Source organism: Myxocyprinus asiaticus, chromosome 12, assembly GCF_019703515.2.
Source record: "Myxocyprinus asiaticus isolate MX2 ecotype Aquarium Trade chromosome 12, UBuf_Myxa_2, whole genome shotgun sequence".
Taxonomy (NCBI): domain Eukaryota; kingdom Metazoa; phylum Chordata; class Actinopteri; order Cypriniformes; family Catostomidae; genus Myxocyprinus; species Myxocyprinus asiaticus.
In genome coordinates, this window is record NC_059355.1 from 20,149,013 (window position 1) to 20,164,101 (window position 15,089).

Genomic DNA, 15,089 nt, shown 5'->3' on the forward strand with positions numbered 1-15,089 from the left:
GTGAGAAAATCAGGCAAACATCCAAGGTGGTCAGCAGGAGACAGTTGTAACATTGTGTAACACACTGACACAACTGTACCTGCTGCATAAGAAATATGGTAGCAAATGTTTCTTCTTAGTTTTGTTATCTTTTATTCAGTCAGAAATATTAGATAGGTAAGACAAATAAATGAAATAATTAATTGGTAGAGAGCCAGATAAAAGGCATCACCTACATTATTCAGTATGGATTGATCCCCAGGCTAGTGTTACAACAGTGCAAGAGGACAGTTGTAACAAATAAGCTTCTTGTCTTCACACATAAGTTTTGGAAAATATGAACTGTTCATGTAGGTTTTTGACATTTATCTCACATCTCATGTGAGTTTCTATAAACTGTTAATTTTATGCTGATGGGACACACCTTTGCCTGTGATGTTCATGTGGCATTTAAAAAAGCCCTCTAACATACTTTGCTCTGTCCTAGCCAAGATGATAATAATAATGGCAATTGCCCCATGTACACTTATCAATAGAGAATTTGACCCAAAACATCAAATGTAGAACAATATGCAATGCAATATGCATTGCAATGAGCAATAGAAAAAAATTGATCTGTGTTATATTCATTTACTATGGGGGGTTAAATTTGACTCGAACAGTATGAACGGGGACTGTTCGATAAAACCAAATAGACTCATCGAATCTAGTCCATTTTTTTGTGTGTCCATGTGGCAAGTTTAGAAAAAGTCACCAAGCCTTGTACCGCTCAGATTAAAGAAAACCATTTTCATTAAAAAACAAAAATGACCCGAACAGTGATTAAGGCTCTGCCTTAATTCCTCTGCCTGATGGCCAGGCATACTACAAAATTAAATGAAATAGCTTATTTGAAAATTTCCTCAAAATTTCTCCTTTTGTCTTCCACTAAATAAAAGATGACAGCATATAGGTTTAAAATGATATGATTAACGGTAATAAGTCAAGAGTTTCAGGGGTATCACATACTATTAAAAAGCTGCTAACCTGAACCACAGTAACAGTGAAGAACTGAAAAAATGCCGTTTCCAATTACTGTATTGTTTAATGCACTTTATATTTACAAATCAAATCTACAAAATAGGTGCATGTTAAAATATGTTTGATGAGCTCATATATCCAGTGCCATAGTCCTTGTTATACACAATCCCAGGTAAGTTACATCCCAGCATTACACATTTTTTGATACAGTAAGATCAGCACAATGTAAAACAGAATAGCAGTATACTGGCACTTCCAAAGTAGCTTAAACACAATGTTAAATCAGTTTTTTGTTTAGGACACAGAGTGCTAGTTTAAACTGAGATTGAAGTACTGGATACTTCGAGTTTTCAGTGGTTCAGGTTTTCATTTTGTCTTCCCTCTTTATCTGTTACTTAAAGAGAATCACTGGCAACAATCACACAATAGGCAGACAATACGGAGTCCACAGTGATCTGTACCAGGATCAGTTTAACTGGCTGTTCACAGAACTGAGAGGAACAAATCAGTCACGAGAGGCACAGACACTGACCAATCTGTTAAAATATACAACAGCACCATTTTTAAACGATACAGAAATAAATGTCATCACATACCTACTGTAATACATATGCTTTGGGTGGTCCAGAAAAAAGTTTATAGTACTTTTCCTCCACAACTTTTTGTTCTATGCCCTATGAAGGAAAACCTCTCTAGTAATTTTTAATCCGCCTCCATTTGGAAGAAAAACACACAAAATATATTTTAGTTAGATATACAGGTGCATCTCAATAAATTAGAATGTCGTGGAAAAGTTCATTTATTTCAGTAATTCAACTCAAATTGTGAAACTCGTGTATTAAATAAATTCAATGCACACAGACTGAAGTAGTTTAAGTCTTTGGTTCTTTTAATTGTGATGATTTTGGCTCACATTTAACAAAAACCCACCAATTCACTATCTCAAAAAATTAGAATATGGTGACATGCCAATCAGCTAATCAACCCAAAACACCTGCAAAGGTTTCCTGAGCCTTCAAAATGGTCTCTCAGTTTGGTTCACTAGGCTACACAATCATGGGGAAGACTGCTGATCTGACAGTTGTCCAGAAGACAATCATTGACACCCTTCACAAGGAGGGTAAGCCACAAACATTCATTGCCAAAGAAGCTGGCTGTTCACAGAGTGCTGTATCCAAGCATGTTAACAGAAAGTTGAGTGGAAGGAAAAAGTGTGGAAGAAAAAGATGTACAACCAACCGAGAGAACCGCAGCCTTTCGACTGTCAAGCAAAATCGATTCAAGAATTTGGGTGAACTTCACAAGGAATGGACTGAGGCTGGGGTCAAGGCATCAAGAGCCACCACACACAGACATGTCAAGGAATTTGGCTACAGTTGTCGTATTCCTCTTGTTAAGCCACTCCTGAACCACAGACAACGTCAGAGGCGTCTTACCTGGGCTAAGGAAAAGAAGAACTGGACTGTTGCCCAGTGGTCCAAAGTCCTCTTTTCAGATGAGAGCAAGTTTTGTATTTCATTTGGAAACCAAGGTCCTAGAGTCTGGAGGAAGGGTGGAAAAGCTCATAGCCCAAGTTGCTTGAAGTCCAGTGTTAAGTTTCCACAGTCTGTGATGATTTGGGGTGCAATGTCATCTGCTGGTGTTGGTCCATTGTGTTTTTTGAAAACCAAAGTCACTGCACCCGTTTACCAAGAAATTTTGGAGCACTTCATGCTTCCTTCTGCTGACCAGCTTTTTAAAGATGCTGATTTCATTTTCCAGCAGGATTTGGCACCTGCCCACACTGCCAAAAGCACCAAAAGTTGGTTAAATGACCATGGTGTTGGTGTGCTTTACTGGCCAGCAAACTCACCAGACCTGAACCCCATAGAGAATCTATGGGGTATTGTCAAGAGGAAAATGAGAAACAAGAGTCCAAAAAATGCAGATGAGCTGAAGGCCACTGTCAAAGAAACCTGGGCTTCCATACCACCTCAGCAGTGCCACAAACTGATCACCTCCACGCCACGCCGAATTGAGGCAGTAATTAAAGCAAAAGGAGCCCCTACCAAGTATTAAGTACATATACAGTAAATGAACATACTTTCCAGAAGGCCAACAATTCACTAAAAATGTTTTTTTTATTGGTCTTATGATGTATTCTAATTTTTTGAGATAGTGAATTGGTGGGTTTTTGTTAAATGTGAGCCAAACTCATCACAATTAAAAGAACCAAAGACTTAAACTACTTCAGTCTGTGTGCACTGAATTTATTTAATACACTAGTTTCACAATTTGAGTTGAATTACTGAAATAAATGAACTTTTCCATGACATTCTAATTTATTGAGATGCACCTGTACTGTCAAGATAACATAAAATAAGCCTACTGGTCTAACTCTTAGCTCTGTCATGCTCTGTGATGCACTGATGCTGACAGGAAATGGTTTTAATGTACCGATTTCCAAATCAGTGGGAACGTCGGATCAAGCTCCTTGATAATGTCATGGCATTAACATCATGACCAAGAGCCTTTGCAACTGCACCAACAACATACAGTATGTGGCACCTCTGTCTGGTAGATTAACCCTGTCTAAAGCTCCTGCAATGCTGGGATGTGATAAGACAAGAACAACACACTTTGACAGTTACTGTCCATAGTCTCATAAACAGTAAAGCTAAAATGTTCCAGCTATTTATGTCAGCAACAATTTGACCAAGAATAGCTTATTTACACTTGATATTTTTAAACACAATTCTAAGCCAATTAAGTAACCATTTACAGCGATGAGATATCTGTGTGCTGAACTACATGTTTATGGCATTGATGATTATAATGAGAACAATGTGGGTCCTTGAGCGACCTCTTAACATGCTCCAATCGGCTTCAGATTTTGAATATATTTATTTAGATAAGGCCGAATAAATGTAGACTTCTGGATTTCTCTTAAACGTTTATTTTTCTTTTTTTACCATAGTTTCATGGACCACCCTAATATGCTTCTATATTAAATGGCATATTACATGTAGTTGTCTGCAGCATTTATTACTGATGTGACTTGTCGCTTTGTTAATGTTCTGTTTATCAATGGATTTGTAACTTCCATAACACTTCTGTTCCACCCTTGAACTAACCTGTGTGATTCAATTATACAATCAAATATGATTAAATTAATCTAATTAAGCATGCAATTTCAGAGCTGCAGCAATAAAGTTATTATGATACATACAGGGCTGGTGCTGAAAATTCCCTCCCTTGTTGACAACAATGAAAATGTAAGGGAATGCAGTTTTTCTTAGCTCAGAAAAGAACACATTATTCACAAGATATGTGAATGATCATTTGCAGAGAGAGTTTGGTCTCTGTTCATTTGTACCTTTACTACTACTGTAACTCATTCAAGTATCCTCCATATTAGTCTGTAAAACAGTTGCTCTCTCTCTGTCTTTTTCTTTATCTTTCTCCTTCATATATTTGTTTCCAGTCATTTATTTATATATATATATATATATATATATATATATATATATATATATATATATATATATATAAAAAGAAAAAATTGAGAACACTTACTAAAAGGTCAGCTTCACAAAATACTGATCTTTTTTTCTTTTCTTGTTTTTAAGAAAAACCATTCTGTGCCAGTTAAGAGCTGGGGAATATTTGACACAGAATCAACCTGACATTTGACAAGCCAGCAGCAGCAGTTTGATTTTGAAATTAATACTTGTGCTATCTCTGATAGCACTCAATGGCAGCCTGAAAGTATGTAAAAAGCATATACTTTTACACTTGTGCTCAGTGAAGAGATCTCTTATTTCACACTCACCATTGCTGAAATGTCTGCTAATTTTAGCTGCTTTGATGACACTAGACGTTGGCATGATTTAGGCACTAACAAAAATGCTGCAGGAGACTGCAGTAAGGAATTTGTTTTTCATTTATGACTTTCACAACCATTCAGATATGTTGTCTGCCTTTTAATATACAGCTTCCACACAGAATATGTGCTTCATGGAGGTGGGGGTAACTTGATATCCAATAGATTGTAGGCGAAAATGTTCCAGAAGATTCCACAGAGGATAAAGAGTGTGTAGACACTGAAGAAGATCCAGAACAAGGACTGCTCCTGCAAACGCTGTTCATAGTTCTGAAGAACCACAACACCAAGGGTAAGGCCCACTGCCACTCCCCCCAGATGGGCCACAAAGCTGGGATTAGGCAATGGCGGGAAGGCTGGAGGATAGAATCGGAGCCAGACAGCACGACCAAACTCCACACTCACTGTAGACACAGAGAGTTAAAGACTTACATTGAGGATCTACATGTAGAAGCAAAAAATAAAAATAAATAAATGACATACATGGTGAAAAATATCTTAAAGAGAGGAAATTTTCAATACAGCAAACATAAAGAAGCACTAAGTCATTTTCTTTTTGTTTATGTTTCACTGGCTGATACAATAGTGGTCTTGGGGTTTGGACCTATTGGCCTGGGTCAGGCAAAAGAAAAAAAAATACTTAGTGGCCCTTTTAATTAAAGGACAAATCAGGGAGTTCTGGATATAATAAGTTCTGGAAGCACTAAGTTCTACCTGCCCATTGAGAGTATTATCAAGCACAAAATTACTGTCTCATAAAAATCTTCACCATGACTAACATAAAAACACAGTTTACATACTGCACACCAGAGCCATAGCCATGCGAAAGAGCTTGAACTGGCATTTCATCCCTGACCAGTTCTGTAAAGAGGCAAAGAGAAAGAGAGGAAAATTAGGAGAAAATAAAACAAATATTGGTAGTAAAAGAGAAAGCATAACATCAGTATTCTTTCTTAGACTGCTCTCGTACTGTTTCATGGAAATGGTTTTGATATTCTGTTTTATCAAGGTTGCCTCGGATTGAAATGGATATTTATTGTGGCATTTTCAGAGATAATGTGACGATCAGAGCTGGCAAAGAAAGACCTACTGGCTAACACCCAACAACAGCATTAGCTCATGTGGCAAAGCTAAGGTCAGTCTTGCTGTTTTGCAAGTAATATTATAAATAATGAGTCAGATCTGATTTGAGCTGATGAGAGATCAGTTTTTGTGTGGACAGACTGTGTAATCGGAGTCCAGATCATGTAACAATGCTGACACAAAACGTTCTCTCTGAAATGCTGAGCAAGTAGAGAAGGTGCTTGATCTGAACTATGGACATACAAACATACAACATCAAGGTATTGATAGCATCTGAAACATTAACACTTTTACGTTTGAACAACTTCAGAGACTGAGAAATGTTTATGAATCCATTGGGTAAAAAAATTGGAAGTTTTGGAACAATTGCGACAACACTAAAACACAGAAATCGGGAAAGGCCTGATACACACATTATTTCTAGACCTTCCATTCTAAACATACAAAAATGTAAGTGTAAAGTTTACAAACAACTACTGTATGAACAAATACTCATGATATCACCCTGGATAATCTGAGAATATTGATGGCATGTGCTTGGACTGAATTAAGGTGAAAAATGAGGTCTATGAAACACACACAGATGTAAGAGAGCGTTAATAAGATTGAGTGAGTCATTTTTGTAACGAGAGATCATGCTGATCTTCACAGTTATTATTTAAGCCATCCTGACAAAAGACTAAGTCATGGCATCCTGGCACTTTTCAAAATAGATCAGAAGCAAGAACTGAGAATGAATGAAGTTTGAAACCTGTATTCTACATAATTGTAACTTTCACTTTCAGATGTAAAAGTTTAAGTGAAAGTGGAGATTTAGAGTAAAAAAGGACTTAAATTCTGATCTGTTTATATCATATTATATTGTATTATATCGCTTCTGAAGATATGGATTAAACCACTGGACTCATATTGATTACTTTTATGTTTCCTTTATGTGATTTCTGGAGCTACGAAGGTCTGATCAGCATTCAGTTGCATTGTATGGACCTAAAGAGCTGAGAGATATTCTTCTAAAAATCTTCTTTTGTGTTTTGCTGAAGAAAGAGAGTCATACACATCTGGGATGGCATGAGGGTTAGTAAATGATGATAGAATTTTCATTTTTGGGTGAACTATCCCTTTCACATTAATGCATATTTTATTAACCCTATACCTAACCCATTGGTTCTCAACCTTTTTGACTCCAAGGCCCCCAATGACAAATGTTTTTTTTATGATGACAAAGCTACTCAATTTTAATATTTTTAATAACTAAAACTAGGAGTGTCAATAGATTAAAATTAATCATTGTGATCAAGTTTGTGATTCCAGCAGTTTTAAGAACTGAACTGTATGTTCTTCAATAAAAACAACAGTTGTTGAGGGGAGTTGCTAAATAAAAAAAAAAAAAAAAAAATGAGGTCACTTTTGTATCTCGATTTTTAGAGGTTTTAAGCGCTTGTATCCACTTTATTTTTCAATGTAGCTAAAGGCGCTGCCATTATCCACCTTGAATGTGGACCTCTTCCGGTATAAGCCACTTTCAGCTATTCTAGCTATACAAAAATACTACATTGTTGCAAATGCAGAATGAATAAGAGATAAGGCACTGAAACGGACAGTCCTCAGCTCTGTCTGCCACAAGCTTTACACAACCAGGTGAGACATGGAAAAAGAGAGCATAAATTCAGCTGCACCTGTAATGCATCTTCAACTTTCATTGCATCTAATCATCATTTTGTTTAATTTTGGCAAAATAATAAACACATTTTTTCTCTCCTTTCTTGTCAGGGAACATTCTCACTTTCTTTATGGTGTATAGTAAATAGACATGCAGATCAGGCGTTCAGCATGGCTGATGAAAAAGAAACATCACCTTTGGATATAAATACAGACAACATCGTATGTTTCACAGACAAATATTAATGGAGGTTTACATGAAGACATGAAAATACTGCATCGTGACGCTCTTGGTAAAGTAAGAAGCAGATTTTATTTTCGTCTCTTCAATACAACACACAGCAACAAGTAAATGAACTACTTACTCTTTAACTATAAATGCTGATGTAAAAACATTATCAGAAATTTACATATTATTCTGCTGTACATCCTGTGGTTGATAGTTTTTAAGCCCATATCACTAAATTCTGGTATTATTATCCTTCTATTTATTTACAATGCGGTTAATGAAAGTGGAACTTTGCCACACTTGCCGGAAATGCAGCTGCTTGCTTACTTCCGCATTGCAAAATAAGGTGGATAACGTTTGATTATAAAAAAATAAGTTATTTTAAATAACTGGAAGTTTGCTTAAAGGGATAGTTCACCAAAAATGAAAATTATCTCATCATTTACTCACCCTTATGCCATCCCAGATGTGTATGACTTTCTTTCATCTTCTGAACTCAAATGAAGATTTTTAAAAGAATTTCTCAGCTCTTTTGGTCCATACAATGAAGGTGAATGGGTGCCAACATTTTGAAGCTCAAAACACACAGCATATAAGTCAGCATAAAAGTAATCCATAAGACTTCAGTGGTTAAATCAATGTCTTCATAAGCGATATGACAAGTGTAGGTGAGAAACAGATCCCTTTCACATTCTTCTTCTTGTGTTTTTGGTGATTCACATTCTTCATGCATACCGCACACATAAAAAACTGTGTGTTTTGTGTTATGCTGGAAAGCAGTTTTATGTTGTGTTTTGTTCATTTTTTTATTAAACGTTTACCTTGACTGCTCAGCCGGTTCCCGCCTCCTCTTTGCCCATCGTATAAATCTGTTATGCCTACAAAACTAAAATATTCTTCTAAATACCATAATTTGTGTTCTGCAGCAGAATGAAAGTCATCCACATCTGGGATGACATGAGGGTGAGTAAATGATGAGAGAATTTTCATTTTTGGGTGAACTATTCCTTTAAGCCCCTTCCTGGTTGAGAACCACTGCCCTAACCCAAACCATCAGTGGCATTAAAATTAAATTTAGAGCCAAAATGCGTTCATCATTGTTTATGTGAAGGTGATTACTTGTTTTCCACAGGATCCATAGGATCACATTTGAATTAATGCAAAAAAAGTTCTGATGGGGGATGGCGTTTCTCAGTAATTCATCAGAATGTGGTCGATTTTAGGGTTTATGAACAAATGGAAGCAACTTGTTGATTTCCTGTGTAATCATGTTGGCAGTTGCTTTTTTTCTAAGCAGTATCTATAATGGATGATGAACAATTCCCATTTTCTAGAGCAAGAATTGAACACTCAAAAACCTGCATTTCCCACAATTCACAAAACCTAGATAATACAAATACAATGTTTTTTTTATTACCATGACAACATTGGCGAGGTGGGCGGACACTAGAGCGTAGACTCCCCCTGACGAACCGACCACAGGTGCAGTCATGTCTGTCACTGACACAGCCAATGAACCTGCAGACAACAATCACAATGCCAGCTAGAACACAGAAACATGTTTAGGAACTCATCTTCCCCTTCTTTGGAGACCTCAACATTCCCTTTCTTTGAAAACAGAAAATGAAACCATTTCAAGAAACTTTTGTCTATGAATGCTAACAAAGGACCTGCATTTTGTATGAAAAATTCTGTCGCATTATTGAGTATATTACTCAGTGCGCGCGCGTGTGTGTGTGTGTGTGTGTGTGTGTGGGTTGCTGTTTGTGTGTTCCTCTGCTTGAGCCTTTTGTTCCCAAAATGAATCTTAAAAGCACATTAAAGAGCAATGGAAGAAACTTAAATGAATAACTGATTATAGTCAACATAATGTATTAAGGTTGATTCAGTCATATTAACATTTCTGACTTAAACAAAACCACATGAACATAACACCCAGGTACATGATTTATTAATTTTAAATTCTCATGTCAGATGGAAAATTTTTTTTTTTTTAATTTTACTAGCTGTAAAATATTTGTATGAATATAGTTAAATGTTAAAACATAATATAGATCTGTCTTAGACACATCAGGCGTTTATATTTGAGGTTTTGACCATATTCTTAGGATAACATTGAAAGGATCCTCTGTACATGCATAAAAAACAAACATATCTCTATCTGGAGATGAAAACAAACACTCTCTTTCTCTAGGAAGAGACTGGCAGTGCCAAATATTTACTTGCACACTCACAAACACACACTCACACACGCACGTGCGTGCACACACACACACCCATTGTGGTCAGGCATACATATTCCATACAAAACATATACTGAATGTATACAGTGACCATGGGCTGTTAAGCAACAAAAAGGACAAAAAAAGCATCATAAAAGCTGTCCAAACAACTTGTGCAATATGTTATTTCTGTTAAGTTTTCTGAAGTCATAAGATAAGAAATACTGAAATTTGAGCTAATAATGGACAATATTCCCATCCATCATAGCTCTTAAATCTTATTTGCGCTTCCACAAATTCTACAGTAAATTGGCACATCATGATTGGTTATGAGAAATTTTAGAACCAATTGCGTTTGGCATCACTGACCTCAAACCTGCCACAATGCATCTTCACGTGTTTGAATATGTGTATGCACAAACAAGATTTGGTCAGTGTATGTATATGGCATGAAAAAGAGCAGGGTGAAAATTCTTTAAAATGTCTCAAACTTTTGTGTTCCGCACATGAATGAAAGTCATATAGGGTCCAAATAACCTTTTGCCACACCTGCCATTGGCTAGTGAATTGAGAACATTTACTGGCCATGCATGTATATATACTTTATCATATATATTCACTTTATTTTACAGTACTGTTCTACTAGGTACTAATTACTAAGTACTAACCCTAAACCTAACCCCTAACCTTACTTTCTTGGGAAAGTACACTTTAAGTATACTGAAAGTACACGTACTGTAAAATAAAGTGCAACCATATATACTGTATATATCTATACAGTATATACACATACATACATACATATATATATATATATATATATATATATATATATATATATATATATATATATAACAACTAAAATTTTGAAACACTTGACTGAAATGTTTCTCATGATCTTAAAAATCTTTTGATCTGAAGGCATATGTTTAAATGTTTTAAATTAGTTTTGTAGACAAAAATATAATTGTGCTACCATATTAATTTATTTAATTATAAAACTAAAATGTAATTAAATTTTTTTTTTTTTTTTTAAATTGATGACAAATAATAAAGAAAAGCAGCCAATAAGTGCCCAACATAGATGGGAACTCCTTCAATACTGTTTAAAAAGCATCCCAGGGTGATACCTCAAGAAGTTGGTTGAGAAAATGTCGAGTACATGTCTGCAAATTCTAGGCAAAGGGTGACTACTTTGAAGATGCTAAAATATAACACAGTTTTGATTTATTTTGGATTTTGTTTAGTCACAACATAATTCCCATAGTTCCATTTATGTTATGTTCTATAGTTTTGATGACTTTACTATTATTCTAAAATGTGAAAAAAAAATTATAATAAAGAAGTGTTTCAAAACTTTTGACTGGTAGTGTATATGTACGTGTAAAGTTTGCATACCCTTGGAGAATTGTTAATATATGTACCATTTTTAAAGAAAACATGAGTGAGCAGGCAAAACACATTTCTTTTATTTCTTATGGGATTCATATTCAACTGTAGGTTATAACAGAATGGCACAATCATAAAACAAAACATGGCAACAAAGAAAAAAATGAAACAACCCCTGTTCAAAAGTCTACGTACCCTTAGTTCTTAATACTGTGTATTGCCCCCTTTAGCATCAATAACAGCGTGCAGTCTTTTGTAATAGTTGTCTATGAGGCCCCAAATTCTTGCAGGTGGTATAGCTGCCCATTCGTCTTGGCAAAATGCCTCCAGGTCATGCAAAGTCTTTGGTCGTCTTGCGTGAACCTTTGAGATCTCCCCAGAGTGGCTCGATGATATTAAGGTCAGGAGACTGTGATGGCCACTCCAGAACCTTCACCTTTTTTGCTGTAACCACTGGAGGGTCAACTTGGCCTTTTGCTTAGGGTCGTTGTCGTGCTGGAAAGTCCAAGAGCGTCCCATGCGCAGCTTTTGTGCAGAAGAATGCAAATTGTCTGCCAGTATTTTCTGATAACATGCTGCATTCATCTTGCCATCAATTTTCACAAGATTCCCCATGCCTTTAGAGCTCACACACCCCCAAAACATCAGTGAGCCACTACCATGCTTCACAGTGGGGATGGTATTCTTTTCACTATAGGCCTTGTTGACCCCTCTCCAAACATAGCGCTTATGGTTGTGACTATAAAGCTCTATTTTGGTCTCGTCACTCCAAATTACAGTGTGCCAAAAGCTGTGAGGCGTGTCAAGGTGTTGTTGGGCATATTGTAACCGGGATTTTTTGTGGCATTGGCGCAGCAAAGGCTTCTTTCTGGCAACTCGACCATGCAGCTCATTTTTGTTCAAATATTGTCGTATTGTGCTCCTTGAAACAACCACACCGTCTTTTTCCAGAGCAGCCTATATTTCTCCTGAGGTTACCTGTGGGTTTTTCTTTGTATCCCGAACAATTCTTCTGGCAGTTGTGGCTGAAATCTTTCTTGGTCTACCTGACCTTGGCTTGGTATCAAGAGATCCCCAAATTTTCCACTTCTTAATAAGTGATTGAACAGTACTGACTGGCATTTTCAAGGCTTTGGATATCTTTTTATATCCTTTTCCATCTTTATAAAGTTCCATTACCTTGTTACGCAGGTCTTTTGACAGTTATTTTCTGCTCCCCGTGGCTCAGTATCTAGCCTGCTCAGTGCATCCACGTGAGAGCTAACAAACTCATTGACTATATATACACATACACTAATTGCAATTTAAAAAGCCACAGGTGTGGGAAATTAACCTTTAATTGCCATTTAAACCTGTGTGTGCCACCTTGTGGGTCTGTAACAAGGCCAAACATTCAAGGGTATGTAAACTTTTGATCAGGGCCATTTGGGTGATTTCTGTTATCATTATAATTTAAAAAGGAGCCAAACAACTATGTGATAATAAATTGCTTCATATGATCGTTATCCTTAAATTACAGTTCCCTATCTGTCACTCACTCGACGTTGTGTCGATGTAGTGACACTAGGGGTCGCCCTTGGGAGCCCCGAACACCTCTGATCTTTGAAAAAAGGCCAATGGGAATTGGCGAGTGGAATTTGCATGCGTGTGTCGGGCTGGAGTGGAACCCTCCACCCCCCTGAACCCTTGCAGCCTGATGATTGGTTCCTGGGCCTGGAGCGCCGCCTCCACCCTGCACACCATGGCTCTCCTGCAAGTGCACCAAGCCAAGGTGCTAAGACCAACCTCACTCTCCGGGTGACAAAGGTCAATGTGCGGACTCTCGGGCAGGCGATGTCCACCCTGGTGGTCCAGGAGCGCCACCTATGGCTCAACTTGCTTGAGATGTGGGAAGCTGACAAGGTACGGTTCCTTGATGCCCCCGTCTCCCAGGTCAGCCTGTTCGGCGACACCGTTGAGGACTTCGCCCAGCAGTTCTTGGCGATGAAACAGCAGATTGAGGCTATTCAGCACATCCTGCATCGGCGCGGTTCAAGACCTCGCACCTTGTCTGCTCATCGCCAAGGGCGTCCTCCTGCCGCAACAACACCGGCTCTGCCACAGCCCACCCCCATGGCCCGGCCCCGGCATGGAACAACCCGCAGGAAGCAGAGGCCACCCATCTCATGGCCAGCCGCCAAGAACCCGAGGAAGGCTTCGAAGTGCCCCTGAGACGGGTGACCCAGGCATGTGGAGACCTGCTGCAGGCCTAGAGATGGTAAGAAGACCACTCCATCCCCCGGTGGAGGGCCGGGAGGACAATCCTTTGCCGTTCAGAAAAGGAGCAGTTTTCTCATTCCCTGGGTCACATATCCGGTGCTCACGGCCATCGTTATCACAACCACCAGCCACCGTTCCTTTATGGCAGGTATGGCGCTCCAGGGGCGGCCCCCCCACCCCTGCGTGCCCAGCTGTGGCACAAACACGCCCACGCCGGACTGCGGGGATGACTTTCCTCCTCCCCCCTCCCCGGCCAATCCTATAGTGGGTATCAGGAGCCAGGTAAGTGCTTCAATGTCCCTGGACTCAGCACGGCCATGGGGCTCGAGCCCTCTCGATGTGGCAACTCAGGCTCCGCCCTGCCGAGAGGCCCCACCCGCCGGTATGTCCGACGGGATTGTCCCCTTGGTCCCCCTCACCTGAAGCTTGGACGCGTGGCTTGCGCTTCCCAACCCGTCGCAATGGCTGACCCGGACTGTCCGACTCGGCTATGCGATTCAGTTCACCAGGCGCCTGCCTGTGTTCAGCAGCGTCTGCTTCACCTCGGTGAAGGGCGAGAACGCCGCTACCCTGCATGCGGAGATCGCTACCCTTCTGCGGATGGGTGCGATAGCGCCTGTCCCTCCGGCCGAGATGAAGAAAGGGTTTTACAGCCCCTACTTCATCGTACCAAAGAAAGGCGGTGGGTTGCGGCCAATCTTGGACCTGCGAGTACTGAAACGGGCTTTGCACAGACTCCCGTTCAAGATGCTGACGCAAAAACACATTCTAGCGAGCGTACGGCATGTAGATTGGTTTGCGGTGGTAGACCGGAATGACACATACTTCCACGTCTCGGTTTTACCTCGACACAGACCTTTCCTGCGGTTTGCTTTCGAGGGCTGGGTGTACCAGTACAAGATCCTCCCCTTCGGCCTGTCCTTGTCCCCTCGCGTCTTCACGAAGGCCGCAGAGGCAGCCCTTGTCCCGCTAAGGGAAGTGGGCGTCCGCATCCTCAACTATCTCGACGACTGGCTAATCCTAGCTCACTCTCGGGAAGTGTTGTGTGTGCACAGGGACCTGGTGCTCATGCATCTCAGCCGGCTGGGACTTCGGGTCAACTGGGAAAAGAGCAAGCTCTCCCCGGTTCAGAGCATCTCTTTTCTCAGTTTGGAGTTGGACCCAGTCTCGATGACGGCGCGCCTCACGAACGAGCGTGCACAGTCAGTGCTGAACTGTCTGAAGGCGTTCAGACGGAAAACAGCAGTCCCAATGAAACTTTTTCAGAGGCTCCTGGGGCATATGGCAACCTCAGCGGTGGCCACACCACTCAGGTTGATGCATATGAGACCGCCTCAGCACTGGCTTCAGACTCGAGTTCCGAGATGGGCATGGCACCACGGGACAC

At 39.6% G+C, this 15,089-nt stretch overlaps 1 protein-coding gene across 3 annotated transcripts in view; it reads right to left on the reverse strand.

The window, feature by feature from the left end:
* Positions 1-4,590: 4,590 nt before the first annotated feature.
* The window catches only part of LOC127449022 (rhomboid-related protein 3-like), a 111,783-nt gene continuing 101,284 nt past the window's right edge, over positions 4,591-15,089 (reverse strand). For all 3 annotated transcript variants that reach the window (XM_051712102.1, XM_051712101.1, XM_051712103.1), the window contains 3 exons: positions 9,250-9,350; positions 5,662-5,722; positions 4,591-5,265 (listed from right to left, as the gene is read on the reverse strand). In XM_051712102.1, the coding sequence (XP_051568062.1) occupies positions 4,994-5,265; positions 5,662-5,722; positions 9,250-9,350 (434 nt within the window). In that variant the 3' untranslated portion in view covers positions 4,591-4,993. The remainder of the gene's footprint in view (positions 5,266-5,661; positions 5,723-9,249; positions 9,351-15,089) is intronic.